General features: G+C 33.4%; 2 protein-coding genes and 1 long non-coding RNA gene across 4 annotated transcripts; all 3 read right to left on the minus strand.

Moving 5' to 3' along the window:
* Positions 1 to 160: 160 nt before the first annotated feature.
* Positions 161 to 4534, minus strand: LOC127791781 (30S ribosomal protein S10, chloroplastic). Its single transcript, XM_052321824.1, has 3 exons — positions 4210 to 4534; positions 4068 to 4127; positions 161 to 844 (listed from the first exon to the last, which is right to left on the minus strand). Exons 1-3 carry the CDS (start codon positions 4429 to 4431, stop codon positions 533 to 535), a joined length of 594 nt encoding a protein of 197 aa, XP_052177784.1. The 5' UTR covers positions 4432 to 4534; the 3' UTR covers positions 161 to 532.
* A 5380-nt stretch (positions 4535 to 9914) lies between these two features.
* LOC127792209 (uncharacterized) lies at positions 9915 to 11588 on the minus strand. Its single transcript, XR_008021096.1, has 3 exons — positions 11440 to 11588; positions 11220 to 11292; positions 9915 to 10431 (listed from the first exon to the last, which is right to left on the minus strand). It is a non-coding gene; the product is annotated as an uncharacterized LOC127792209 (long non-coding RNA).
* A 1354-nt stretch (positions 11589 to 12942) lies between these two features.
* Positions 12943 to 14882, minus strand: LOC127792208 (splicing factor 3B subunit 6-like protein). Of its 2 annotated transcripts, none has more exons than XM_052322637.1 (2): positions 14446 to 14882; positions 12943 to 13751 (listed from the first exon to the last, which is right to left on the minus strand). In XM_052322637.1, exon 2 carries the CDS (start codon positions 13712 to 13714, stop codon positions 13340 to 13342), a length of 375 nt encoding a protein of 124 aa, XP_052178597.1. In that variant the 5' UTR covers positions 13715 to 13751; positions 14446 to 14882; the 3' UTR covers positions 12943 to 13339. The 2 variants fall into 2 exon arrangements, with proteins under 2 accessions (XP_052178597.1, XP_052178598.1); XM_052322638.1 differs by having other exon boundaries at positions 12943 to 13725; positions 14446 to 14881.
* Positions 14883 to 15154: the final 272 nt, after the last annotated feature.

The following is a 15154-nucleotide window of genomic DNA, read 5'->3' on the forward strand; positions in this document are numbered from 1 at the left end:
CAAGTCAGCAACAAAAAAACATAGCTATGTGAGCTTTTTTCACACTTTGTAGTCCACTTAGCAGTGTTCAACAATCTAAGACTTTAAAAGTGTCTATTTTGGGATGCAGGAGTTACTCTATATTTAACTTTTAGTTAAAGCCTGTGAAATTTCTGTCCCAAGCCGTCCAAAGATACATAAATTATCATTAAATTTAAATGAGTCACCATATTCTCCAAAACACGGATAGTATATTACATAATACAAAGGAACTTGACATTGGCATTTAATTTTCTACCGTTTTAACATCAACTGCCCCTATGAAATCACATGCAGTGACAAAAGTATCACAAAATTGAGGATGAAAAACAATCAAACATGTATACAAAGTTATATCCCCCACATTCTTCTACTCCTAATGCTGGTCCAAGCGGGCGCTATTTAACTTCAAATATGAAAGCAGATACAATTTCCAGATGGAAAGAATAGATATAGAACAGCTTCTTGGCAGAGTTTTGGACATAGTACTCCTAATAGCAGCAACAGTGCCTTCTCAAAGCTTGACCTCCACATCAACCCCAGCAGGAAGGTCAAGTTGCATCAAGGAATCGATCGTTTGGGCAGTGGGGTACAGAATATCGATGAGGCGCTGATGAGTTCTAATCTCAAAATGGAACCTTGCATCTTTATGCACGTGTGGAGATTTCAGGACACAATATATCCGCTTCTTGGTTGGTAATGGCACCGGCCCCATGGTCTTTGCATTCGTTGTTCTTGCAGCATCTAGTATCTGCTTGCATGAATCCTCTATAAGTGGCACCCAGTATGACCTCAGTTTGATCCTAATTTTCTGCTTTGGTGCCATCTGAGAACAGGAAATATATATTAAGATAATCAGAATGTTACAAGACCATTATAAAAATATACAAATACCTGATGATGATAAGGGGAAAAGGAAACAAAAATACACATCAAAAGACGATGTTTACTATAGCTAGATACATCCTTAGAGCATATCTCAATCCACTGCAACTGTTTTTTATTATTATTTTTTGGTCCTCTTTCGCTTTGTTTTTCTTTTTGGTAAGCCGCACTGCAGTTTTATTTATTCAATCTTCAGAATACACTGACAAATATGATCCGATGTCATATTAGCCATAGGCAGAGGGAAAAACTAATTAGCATAAATGCACTTCACCTATTTGATCATTTCTTTAACTTAATCAAAGAAAAAGCGACCTTTTCCATTTATCTATTTCTTAAGTATATGTCATTAAGGAAATGTTGAGCAGCCAACCAATGAACATGGAAGAGACTTGAAACATTTTAGCTTTGTAACTGTAGAAGAGAACTCCAATGTTTTTCTTCTAAACCATATATTATGCCCGGTGAGGGCACTCATGATCAAGAGCATTGAGACATAATTCAAGCACCAACTCCCAGAGATTCAGCTTTCAGAAAAGGTGATTGTGCCTCCAATACTATGAAAGGACCAATCGATATTGACGTGGGGTAGCTCTACATGTTTCTTATTTCATTTATTTTTGTTGGAAGTGATTAATTCCTGCCACATAACAAAACTTCCTCAAAATAATTACTTTTAAGTGATGGTTCATGAATAATAGGAATTATGTCAAAAGAACTCAATTATTGCAAACCCTGAAGTTAGACATTTTATAAAGGAAAGAGCCTTCTGATAATGTGTGAAGAGATTAGGAATCTCCAGAAAATTTTATGTTTAGCAGCTAACGTTATGGTCCTAACCAGTTGAATTCTTAATAGTACAAAGTACAATGTGATACATAATAAAACTATGGTGGGCTTCTCAAATGCTTCAATAAATGTACACACCTTTTTTTCGGGTACAATAAATGTACATAGTTACCTTACGGTGAAGCATTTTATACTTGTACAAGACCCTATGGTTCATAGATGCACATATGCATACTGCACACAGATAATAAAGGACCAGGCGTTTGGAGCCTCTAAATGAAGAGAAGAATGACTTTTCTTAGATGTAGTGAGTGAGTATGATGTCTACTTCAGCCAAAAAAAAAAAAGACTTGTTTCGTTAAAATAAAAATCTAACCCAATTCTGTATGTACTTCAAATCAAAGCCATTAATACCTCCAGGAAATTTAGTAACAATTCCAGGACCCTCGAGGAGCATCTACAAATAACCTTTCAGAAGAACCTTCTCTACATAACAATTTAACTTCAGGTTTTAGTGATTCAAGATGACAAGTTTATATGCTCTAAAAAAGTCCTCCAACTTGAGAGAAACAACACAATTATCACCTACAAAAAGAATCCAAATAACACAATGGCTGGCAACCAGCTCAGGAAACGAATGAATACTTGAGATAACAAAACATTCTTCGTCAGGACAAATTTACATTCACATTACCCCTTTTTTTTTCCCTTACTTTTTTTGGTGTTATTCTGTATTTGCTCTTTTTTTTTCTTTTACGATTTTTTCTTTTACGAAAGAGAGATGTAACATTCAGAGAACACAACTGTTGTGGCAGGTTTCTTCAGCTAGGATAGTTCCATGATTTAACTAAAATGTCTAAGTGCATTCTTGTGCTGTTAGCCCAAAGTCTCTATTCTAATAAATGTATGCAAGTAGAAAAAGTAGAAACACTTAGTGCACGTGTGAGGCGATGGAGATTTGGTAGGGAGTTGTTAGCAATTCATGTGTGTGTGTGTGCGCGCACGCGCCAGAGAGAGAGAGAGAGAGATGTATCAGCTATAGATGCACATTGGACACACCTGATTATGTGTTTAGACATGTCTAGTACACATGAAACACGCACTTGTTGTCTTTAATAAAGATGTTAGAATTTTATTTGGGAAAAAATCAATAATTATTAAATATATAAAAAAACATAAAATATAGCCTAATTACAAATACATCAATAAATACTTTTTTTTTTTTTTTTTAACTTTTGCATGTTGAATAAAGATGATTGTTGTTGTTTATGGATTGAATGGTATTTTCAAGTTGGATTAGTGGTAGTTGTGTATTTTTTATATATTAATATGGATTGAGTATTACCCTTACTAAAACAACAATAACATAACAAGGCCTTAACTGATTAAATGAATTCTAGTTTGCAAATCATTTTTATTTATGACCATATATTTTGGAACACTCATATAACTCGTACCATACCTAATAGACTCCCACCAAAGTTTTCTTGGTTAGTAATAGTTTTTCCAATATTTTTCAAAGCTTTAATTATTATCTTCATAGACATTGTCAACAAAAATATAAAAAATATATTTTCTTTTTGTTTTATGCATCCGGGTTGTGTTTTCATATTGTACTTGTTGGTTTCACCATGTCAAATAAGTGATGGAACACAACCATATCAATTATCTTCATTCACCACCATCTCATGAAACTTCTCCATATGAAAATGGTGTTGAAACTTCATTTCATTATTACTCCGCCAGAGGATATTATCCACTGTCGGTCCCAAGTCCGAATAAAGGAGGAAGGTTGCGTTAGGTAACCGACAGCCAGCGAAAAATCTAGTCGGATCCAAATATGAATTCTAGACAAACTATCTGTTGGGATATAACCCACATAGAAATCTAGAATTCATGTAGCCAACCCCACATAGTGGGATAACGGTTGGATATGTTGTTGTTGTTGTTGTTTTGTTATATGCATCCGTTATCCATGGTTATTTTGTTTTCAAATCACTATATTCCATATTAGCATCCTTAAGGACTAGAAAGAGGTAAAACACCAACCAAAACATAGGACCTAAAAGTATGCTATAACACTAAGCTTGACACTATGACACTATGGCACCATATGCATTAGTCATTACCATTGCTAAATTTAACAGAGAGAATGGGGAAACTGGGAAGCAAATATTTATTGGAGTTAAGAAGTGAAAATTTCTAAACTGATTAAACTATTCTCAAAGAAGAATTTCCGTCTTTGGAATCCCAAACTCTTCTTTCTCAAGCACAAGCAATAAAAGAATTAGATAAAAAAAAAAAAGGAAAAAAAAAACCCCTTTTCCCCATTTTCTTCTCCTCAACCAAGCCGAGAATGGAGCGAAAGAAATTACCTTGTCAGCATCAGCCCCAATACTAAGCGGCGAAGCACCAGCAATCCCCGAACCTTCGACCTGAAAAATCCCCAAACAAACATGAATATCCGCAAATTCCACAAAACCGTAAAGTGTCTATTGAATTGCGACACTAAATTACCTCAGAGGCAGCAGGTTCAGGACCATCCAGGATTTCTTGAGAGTCCAATGCTTCAGGCGCAGCGAAAACCCTAAGGTTTGACGGTGGAGAGGATTTGAGGGGTTTGAAAGCAGTTGAGGGCGAAGAGATAACAGAGACCTTGGGCTTGGCTGCAGCGGCGAAGGTGTTGGAGAATGCAAGTGGTGGGGGACGCATTGTTACTGAAACTGATGAAACCGCCATTGACTCTCTCTCTCTCTCTCTTGCACGCTCTCAGCGTTATCCAAAGTTCAAGCAGAAGAGTAATCCGTCGTTTCGTTCGTTCCCTCTAATCAGAACTCTCACATTTGCGCCCTTTGGAAGGTCACTTTTATAAATCGCTAATGCAATTTCTACCTTTGTTTTTTACGATTATAACCTTCTAAATATTTTTTTAAGAAATTAATAATATTATTTTATAAATTAATTATAATTGAAGCCCATCACTAGTTTTATCTAAAATTGAATACATTCAGCAGCTATTCTTGACCTTAAATTCATCAAAAACTTACACCACCTAAAAGGGCGGGGTTTGATCCCTCCCTGTACTGTATTTTATTGGTACGTAAGATAGAGTCTATGTTACATGAAAATACCTCAAAGAAGTCATTTTTTCATTTTTAAAATATTTTCAATTCTCTTTTTGGATCTTATTTATGTTTATTTTTTTAGAAAAATGTTCGTTTCTACATTTTCGTTTCCAATCGAAAATGTTTTTAATTTTTGTTTCCGTGCAACATAGGATGGAGTAAAGTAATAATACACAATAAATGACTTATGTGTCTCTTGAAATTCATGTTTTTTTTATATAAATTTATTATGAGGTATAAAAAGACTATGATCGTGCCGCGTGAATAACTAAATTCTAATTCTAAGCAGTCTAGATAAGTAAATATTTGAGTTTGACTCAGAATAAATCCAATTATTTGAACTAAGTTGTTTACTTGGGTAGATTAGAGTTGAACTACAATATAAATATTTTGGAACACGTGTTAGAGGGTTCGAAGGAGGTGTATTATTGGTTTCTCTCAAAGCCGAGATACTATAATAGTTGGTTTGTCGGTTTAAATTTAAATTTAAGAATATATTATGATAGAATGTTTAATATGATAATATTAAAAATTATTTATTAAAAACTTTTTAACTTTTTGAGAAGCCAAATGTTTCTTTTCGTGCTATTATAATCCCAAAATTAATTATAAAATAGAAACTAGAAAGTTTGAACTTTTTTACTAGTCTTCAATAATAGAAACCGAAAATACTCTAATGTTAAGAAGCCGAACTCATGTAATAATTATTAAAATTTGAGAAATATCAAAGATACCTTAATCTCTTTCTTTCTCTCTCTCAATTGTCTTGTCGTGGATAAGCGACCAGAGATATGAGAGAAAAAAACAAAAAAGAGACAAAAAGGAACATAACAGAAAATTGTTTGAAAAATCAATGATGAAATAATTATTTTATTTTTAATTTTAATAGAAGGGGATGTCTTTGTTATTTTCTAAAATACAAAAATATTTTATATTTTTTTACTAAACTTTAAGACTATAGAGTATAATTTAACTTATATTTTCTGGATGCCTTTTTTTTATATATATATTAGAATAATTGAATTTTAAAATTTTATATATAGTAATTATTCAAACGCTTAAATTTCAAATAATGTAATTTTATTTTAAAATTTAAAATTTAAAATAATATTATTTAAAATACCTCCATTCAAACACGACCTTTAAATACTATAAATAATATTTTAAAAATAATTTAGAGGATATAAATTCAAATCTTATTTACATAACTTTTATATTTTAAATAATATTTTAAGAATTAATTTTATTAACAGAGTTTCATAATGCAAAATAAAGAGGTTATTTGTATAATAGAACGAATATCATTTTATAATTTTCAATTTAGGTTAAGATTTATACTTGATTCAATTTAATTTTTTTTAATAAAAGCAAACAAACATTGTGTTTATTTTCTTCTATGTATTTTACAAAAATGATTTTTATCAAAGAGAAAATGGATGAAAAAAAAAGTTTTTCACTCAAATAATAAGGTTATAGATTTTCCTACCCATATCGACTCATACGTAGTTTAAAATAATTTTTATTTTAATCTATATACATATATATAATTTTATTATTCTATTTAGATATATGATTGTTTTATTTAAAATTTTAATATTTAGGTATTCTTTATTGCCAAATTTTATCCTATGTACTTCATTTGTTATGATTTGTTTTAATTTTTTTTTTATTTTTGAATAGTCAAATTACTTCATTTGTTAATGTGTTTTTTTATTATTTTATTTTTTTTAAAAAAATTAGCTGTTATTTGTAATGTAGTACACTAATATGTTGGAAAAAATATATTTGAGAATACAAAATATTCTTAAGGTAATTTATAAACTCATAACACTAAGTCATATATTCAAAACTTCTTCAATAAATTATCAGGCAAATAGCAAAAATAACCCAAACTTTTTTAGTAAATTTGCCATTTTATCCAATTATTTCAATTTTAAAAATTATATCCCAATTGACTCAATTAAGTGTAATTTTATCCAACACCTAAAATCGATTTAGAAAACGCGTATTAATGCTGACATGGCACACAACTTATCATATAAAAATGTGACATACTATGTCAACCTTAACACACTATTTTCAAATCAATTTTGGGTGTTGGATAAAATTACACTCAATTAAGTCAATTGGAACATAATTGTCAAAATTAAAATAATTAGATGAAATTGTAAATCTACGAAAAGGTTTGGGTTATTTTTGCTAGTTGCCCTAAACCATCTATGCAGCATTTAGTAGTAACAAACTTCCATACTTTTATTCCCTAATGTCCTTACTAGGTTAGAAATTTCATATATTAATCTGACCAAAAGTTCTAGAAACATAGTTTTTGATATATAAAAATTTTGAAACATATGTTAAGTTTAATGAAATATTTTTCTTTGAAATTTCATATCAAATGTTTGGAAATTCATATGTTAAGTGTATCAAGTTCTTTATTTAAAATTATTTCTAAAAAGTTGTAGTTAATTCGTGAAAAATTACGCAAAAATTTTTTGAAAAAGAAATTTGATAGTGAGTTCGTGAAAATTAGCTATGTGTAAAAAGGTTTTGAGGTGTACCTGTAAATACTTTTGTTGGGTTTTTTTAAAGAACTAGTGAAATATCTTTAAAAGGGATACTTGAAGGGAGTGGAGTAAGCTGAAGTCGAACCACTATAAATTATGTGCTTATTACATTATTTTCTACTTTTTATTTCCTTATTCATCTTACAATTACAATTTCAAGTTGTCAAAGTTAAAGAGCATTTTCTTAACTAAATTGTCAAAGACTATTTTGAAACATCACTTTTTATTTCGAAACAACTAGACTATTATTTCAAAACACTTCAAACCTCACACTCAAATAGGAAGTGTTGTTTTGTTTTTGAAAAAATATTTTAATGATGAAAAACTTATTTGAATTTGAAAATGATTAGTAAGATTAATTTGTAAAATATCTAAAATAATATTGTTGTTCAAAATCTTTATATATTCCAATTATGTCGAAGGATAAAAATCCTATATGTCCTTTCAATATAAAAATCCTTTGTGGAAAATATTTCATCTTGGAAAACGTTTAAGAAAAGTGTTTTTGAAAACCAAATGAAGCGTTGTATGAAATGTGACAAAATTATTTTGCTTTTGATATTATTTTGATGATGAATAATTTCGTGATTATTTATTGATGAAAATCATCATGTTGAATATCTTTTGATGGAAAATATTTTGATATTGAAAATCTTCATTTTTGATGATGAAAAATATTTTCATGTCATCTTCATTTTCAAAATGAAAATAAATTGTATATTCTTGAAAATGAAATGAAATATATCCATTTATTGTCTTTGAATGTTGTTTCAATCATTTTGTCAAATCATTTAAACTCTTTAGTGGCAAGCTCTTGGAAAATATATTTTTCACATTCAATATATATTAATCAAATGAAGGAGTATACGAGGTCAGATGAAAATTTTGTTTTAACATTTGTCTTAATTTTTTTTTTTAAAATCAAGGCAAAATTGTCGACCCTTTCAAGTTCATATGTCAACCGTTTTGTACCTCAGTTGTTTGTGTTGTTTAAAAGAGTCAACCATTTTTAAGAAAAAGTCTAACCATTTTAAACCTTAATATATAAAAGGCCAAAAAGAGTTGACTATTTTAAAAACAAGTTGACCATTTTATGCTTTTGAAAATGGGTTATGCAAAAATTGTCAACCGTTCTTTTGAACTGTTGACCGAACAATTTTTCATTCTTTGCTCTTTTCACGTAAATTCAAAAAAAATGACATTGACTGTATAATGTCAACTTTCTCTCAAAATTGTCGACTTGTTGCTTTAAATTGTTGATTATTTGTTAAAGAAGCCGGCCTCTTTTATAAAAGAGTTGACCATTTTTCCAAAGCTATTGTGCGTTTTAATTTTCTCGAAGAAAACTGTTTGATCGGTTTGGTGAAACCGTTCATTCACTAACATGTTTTAACACCTAGTTTTTGCAGGCTCTGTAATTCTCTAATGGCTCTTTAATTCTTCAATGCATAGAAAATCCTATAAATACCAACCCAATAATGCACTAGAGAGACTAATGGATGTAAATTAATTAATTGGAGCTTACAAGAGTTATTCATCTTCTCTCTAATGTTTGTGCTTTCATGCTTCTCTCAAAAGGCTATAGATATCACTTATATTATTTGGTTTTAGTCTTTGTATCTTTATTTCATTGTAACTGAAAGTTCATTCCTCTTAGATCTTCTTGTTTGTATTCTTTATTGTAATTCCTAGCTTATAAACTAGAGGGGCTATTAAGTTTTGATAAGAATTTTGTAATTCCTAGCGTTGAGGCTAGAGAGCCTACTTGAGTTCGAATAAGAGGTTTTAATAATTTTATAAATAGAATTCAAAAAGTTACTTCTAAAGACTACAACATAATGAAGCAAAAAGGTCTTTCTACAATATTCATAGTAAAGATGCAACTGGAGTGTGTTTATTCATGGACCATCACTAAGCATCTGTTGCATGAGTGCATTCGAATTGGACATGCTATGGTGGTGGCATATGTAATCAAATTAAACATAATTAGATACTACCAAGTGTCCACATATGTACCCAAATTTTATATTTTGAGACTCAATGGTGTAAAAATACATAAAATAAACTTCTAAGGTCCTTATCTAAGTATTGAGAAAGAAAGGTCCAAAAACATCAAAATAAGTAGCAAGTAAAAACAAGCTTTCCCTTAGTCAAAAAAAAAAAAAAAGAAACTTCCGAGCACAATCATGTGGATGAGCTTGCCTACTGGAAATCTTCAAAGTAAAATAAGATAAATCAATTTAATTTTTATTTTTTTTATAAGTCAAAATATAAATATTAAAATAATTCAAAAATACAATTATAAAGTTATAATCAAAATAATAAAAAATTTAAATTATCATAAAATAATTAAAATATAAAGATTAAATTGACTTAAAAAAATAAATATAATTAAAATAATAAAAAATTCAAATAATTAAGTAAAAAACATAAAAATACAAAAACAAAAATATAAATTTAACCTTCCATCTATCAAGGTGGACCTAAGTTAAGACATCTAACCAATTTTTTCATACGATCACGTGCCAAGTAGTAACTCAACATGCCCCATTTACTTTGTAACCAAATTAGAGAATAAACGTTACTTGTTAACATCGGAAGTCAAGAGTGGCGATATGAACCATGAAGCATGATCGATTTACAACATGTTCCTGTAATACAAGTCCCAAAATACCCAGGGACCCTTAACAAGAAGAAAATGTTGGGGTGGGGATTATATATAAAAGCTCCATGGATCTCACTCTTTTCTCCCAAACCCACCTTGGGCTCTGCAATAATATACACTTACATGATGACAAATGAACCATTCTATACACCTAAATATATGTGTCGTAGAGATTAAGCTCGACAACGAAGCAAGCTAAACAATTATTTCTTGGATGAGTTTAACTCATCTGTTAATGGCGTTGTATCGATCAATGGCTATGCCGCTACTGTCCGACTGTAATTTTTTCATATAATACTTGGAACCACGGGACGTATTGATCTTCTTTCTCTTCTCCTCCGGTATGGTTTTTATAGAACATTCTGAGAAATCACGCCTCACAAACCTGTCAGGCAGAACGATCCAGTCAGACAGGGATACTAATTTTATATGGGTAACTTGCCCTTGCGCATGGTTAAGCTTTAGTAAATGCACCTTGTATTGTATATATACAAGGTGCATTTACTAAAGCTTAACCAATGTCATTACCCATTATACATATGTGATAGCTCATCCTGAATTTATAGTGTCATGTAGCTCCAGAATACACAAATGGTGCCGCTGGAGGATGAAGAAAATTGACCCATCTTGAAATTGTACAGAAAGTAATAAAATGTGAAAAGAAAATAACTGTCGAGCAAAAACTGAAAAGAAAAAAATTGCCAACGCATTCCTTAGTAGTAATAACAGAATGCAGAGGCCATATTTTTTTTAAAGATGGTTAACTGTAGCACACTGCAAGATGACAATGGAATTACCCTCCAATCCATGTTATACTTGAAGCAGAAGGGCTAAACAATGATTCTGACAATTGAAAATAAGCCTACTGGTACAATTCATGCGAAAATAACAACTGGATGCACATTATTATTTTCTAAGCTACCTTCGGATGCTCTACCTCAAGCAAGCACAAACTGTAAATATCATTAGTTTAAGGCGCTGGTGGCAACAATAGCATAGATAAATGCAGCCATAAATCTGAAATAAAAGGAAGTAGGAACTTTTAAGAACAAAAAATATATGTTACTCTTAAGGACAAAACCATCACTAATAATCAAGTCTAGTTTAGATAATCACATACCGACATAAATAGCATGCATGAAATTAATATATGGTAGGAGTCAAAAGGCATACCAATCTGCAGTCCGAGTTGTAAGCAGGAAAAGCATTTCAAGCCCAACGGATTGCGCCTTCCTCTCTATGTAATCTGCAAGAACCACATGAACTTGGTTTTACAGAAGGTGATGATCTCAAGAAGCTTAGGATGCATCCAACACATACACAATGCATGACTAAGTGTTTCATCAACAGAAGAGCAGAATCAACACTAATCATAGACATATAACCAGCTTACCAAGAAGTTTGTCTCCCTGTCTTTGGCCACGGCATTCAGGAGACACAGCAATAGCAGCAACTTCTCCGCATTTTTCTTTGAAGAAAGGAAATACAGCAGCACATGCAATAATTTGACCCTCTCTCTCCACGACAATGAATGTTTGTGCATATCCTTTTATATTAGCAAAAATATCCTGAACCCAAGGGATTGCAGGCCATTCTTCTTCTTCATCACATCCTCTTCCTCTTCACTGCTGATGACTGGTCTAACCCTTGCTTGCAATGAAGATGGAAGAAGAAGAAGAAGAAGAAGAAGAAGAAGAAGTTTGTCTCCCTGTCCTTGGCCACGGCATTCAGGAGACACAGCAATAGCAGCAACTTCTCCGCATTTTTCTTTGAAGAAAGGAAATACAGCAGCACATGCAATAATTTGACCCTCTCTCTCCACGACAATGAATGTTTGTGCATATCCTTTTATATTAGCAAAAATATCCTGAACCCAAGGGATTGCAGGCCATTCTTCTTCTTCATCACATCCTCTTCCTCTTCACTGCTGATGACTGGTCTAACCCTTGCTTGCAATGAAGACGGAAGAAGAAGAAGAAGACACAAAGCGGCTGCTATTTTACAGCATCTAAAATACACAAAGATTTCCACTTCATGAGGGGTTGGGATAAGGTTGTTTCTGTATGGAGGTGCAGCCTTACCCTTCCTTTACAAATAGATGTTTTTAGAGCTCAAATTTGTGATCAAGGCTTGCTCTCCCTCAAGCAAAAAATGAGCACAAAATTACCAAATAGCATTTTCCATTTTCCCTAAGTTATGGAAACAAAAATAAAAAATTGAAGTTCACAACAAAATCAAGCAGGGCCCAAGAAATCAACAGCAAAATTGACTTAACTAAGAAAATAAGCTTGATTGCCAAACAACTTGGAGTAGCCCTAATCAAGTTATTTTCAAGATTCTGCAGGATTTGAATGACTACTCTAGCTGGATAAGACATCCAGACAAGTGAGTCAATTGTTGAACTTAAAGGAACGGGCAAAACAGTATATTTTGATAACAGTTTGGTCTACTATACTGAACTGTTAAAGCAACCGTTTATAAAAATGTTCCAGGGATATATGTCATTCTCAGGTTACAGAAATTTAATCATGGTACTGAAAACAACTTTCTGTCTGTGTGATACTCAATTAATAAACATCAAAGACATATAGAAAGCAAAGAAAAAATGTAATCCAGAGGAAGAGAAACAGGTTCGACTCACCTCTCTCAGCCAACAGCTTGTCAATCTGTACATGGGTCCCTGGAACCAGAACAAATTTGATTCCCAAGCCAGGTAGGAGAGATATATCATGTCTATAGATTTATTCAAGCTGGTATTATACCCCAAATTATGAATCCCTATGCATCCAGAGATTCATTGAATATAATGTTTTGATGCCTCTGTAATTCTTGGAACTTAAAAGCCATTGGAAGGAACAATGTCCATATCAAAAGTCAATAAACCCGAGAAAAAAAATAAAAAAAACCATGATCTTAACTTTTGAAAGTTTCACACATATCAATGATCACAAATATTTAACAAAGCTTGCTAATTTGTACATGGATACCTGGAACCAGAACAAATTCACCAAGCCACGACGGACAGATATATCCAGTGCACGAATTACACATGCATCGACAGATTCACAGAATAAAATGCATTCACGGTGCCCTAATTCTTGAACTACGTTGGAAGGAAAAAACAGACAATAGAAAAAACAAAATCATAATCCAAAAAATTTAACAGGTTTCACGCAAAGCAATTAAACAACTACTTAACTAACAATACATAAACACATAGAGAAGTGTAGAGGGGGATTAATGACATAAGTGGTTCATCCTCCAATTACAATGGCCTTGGTGATGGTGATCTTTTACTTGTCTTTGGTGGAGACACCGTACTTCTCCTGCAACCTCGTGATCTCATCTTCCTTCTTCTTGTGGTCGAACTTCTTACTCATCTTGGCCTGTTGGTAATAGAGCACGATGAGGTAGCGATTGGCGACGTTGAAGCCGGAGAGGTGGTCGACAGCGGTCTTGGCGTCGTAGATGTCCTCGTAGACGACAAAGGCGGTGCCCCTGGTGTCCTTGTTGGTGCCAATCCGGATCTGGCGGATCGCGCCATACTTGCCGAAGATGTCGTACATCTCCTCGCTGGTGATATTGAACGGAAGATTCCTCACGTACAACACCCTGTTCACCTCTGGCGGCAGCCGGGCGTTCCCCTTCCGTAGGCTGATCGTTGTCATCAGGGGCGGATCTAGGAATTTAGGTTGGGGAGGGGGGCTGAAATTTTAAAAACTTAATATAATAAAATTCTTATGTAACCAAAAAGTCAGTACAACTAATTTTCATTAAACTTGTGCTCGACGAGGTTTTGAAACAAAGAATTCATCTAGATTGATGTAAATTTCACGAGATAAACTTGAAGGAATTGATGCAAATTCACTAGATTGATTTCGCATACTATGAATTGAATTGAAATACTTTCAATAGTATGATGATCTCTTTTTTTGAAAAAAGATAACAATGTTTTTCCTTTCTTCCCGGAAGATTGTTGTTCCATTCTAAATTCTAAAATACACTAACAAAAAATAGCACAATTCAATAATTGAACAATTAAAATATTTAACTCAAGATTTGAGGCAAATGCAAGGCCAATACAACAACTGTATTTCTAGAGTTCAAACAAGAGAAGGCAAAAGTATGGTCGATTCAAATATTGATTCAAATATTCAATCACAGATTCACAATAACAAATTCCAGGCTTCCAGCCACGACAATTCCTAACTAAATGCAGTAGTCAAATAGGCAAGCAGACACAAAGTTAGAAAAATCAATTACTTAAAACTTGCTGAAAAAAGGCAGAGACCTCAACAAGAAGTCATGCATAAACAGGTAAAAAAAAATATGGCCGAAAAACAGAAAAACTATCTAGATTTATCCGTCAATCGAGAGAATCAAAGAAGAGAAAACATACCAGTAATACAGATCCGGGCTCGAATGAAGCAGATCTGGAGACTGGAAGTTTGGGGGGTAAAACGAAAACCTGAATCAGAGGCAGCGAGCGAGAGCGAGGGCGACTGGCCGAGCGAGCTTGGGGGCGAGGGCAAGCGCGAGCGAGAGCAAGAGAGAGGCAGTCAGGCAGAGAGCGAGGGGCCGAGGGCGAGAGGCAGCGAGAGCGAGAGCGACAGGGGTCGAGCGAGAGCAAGAGAAAGGAAGCGAGGGCCGGAGGGCGAGCGAGAGCAAGAGGGTCCGAGCCCGAGCGAGAGCAAGAAAGAGGCGAGCGAGGGCAAGAGAGAGGCAGAGAGCGAGGGCGAGCGCGAGTGGACGAGCAAAAGAGAGGAGGCCGAGAGCGAGAGGCAGCGAGGGTGATCGAGAGCGAGATCGAGAGAGGAAGGAGAAGGGTTTGCAGGCAGGTGGGCTGGGCTGAAAAAAATTGAGGTGGGCTGGACTCAATTTGAACTGGGCTATTTCCCCTTGGGCTGGCTAAGGGCCGAAGCCTTGCATTCAACCTCCCCACTGTAATTGGCTTGCTCTTCTAAATAATCAGTTTTGTAGTCTAAGGCTTCGTTTGGAATCATAAATTTTGAATTTATTTGTTAGTAAATTATACGTAAGAAGAAGACTTAGTTTGCAATGCTTAGATGATAGTGGGTTTGAGGGGACGTCTTAAATTTGAATTTTAT

This window comes from Diospyros lotus, chromosome 15 (genome assembly GCF_014633365.1).
Source record: "Diospyros lotus cultivar Yz01 chromosome 15, ASM1463336v1, whole genome shotgun sequence".
NCBI classification, from domain to species: Eukaryota; Viridiplantae; Streptophyta; class Magnoliopsida; order Ericales; family Ebenaceae; genus Diospyros; species Diospyros lotus.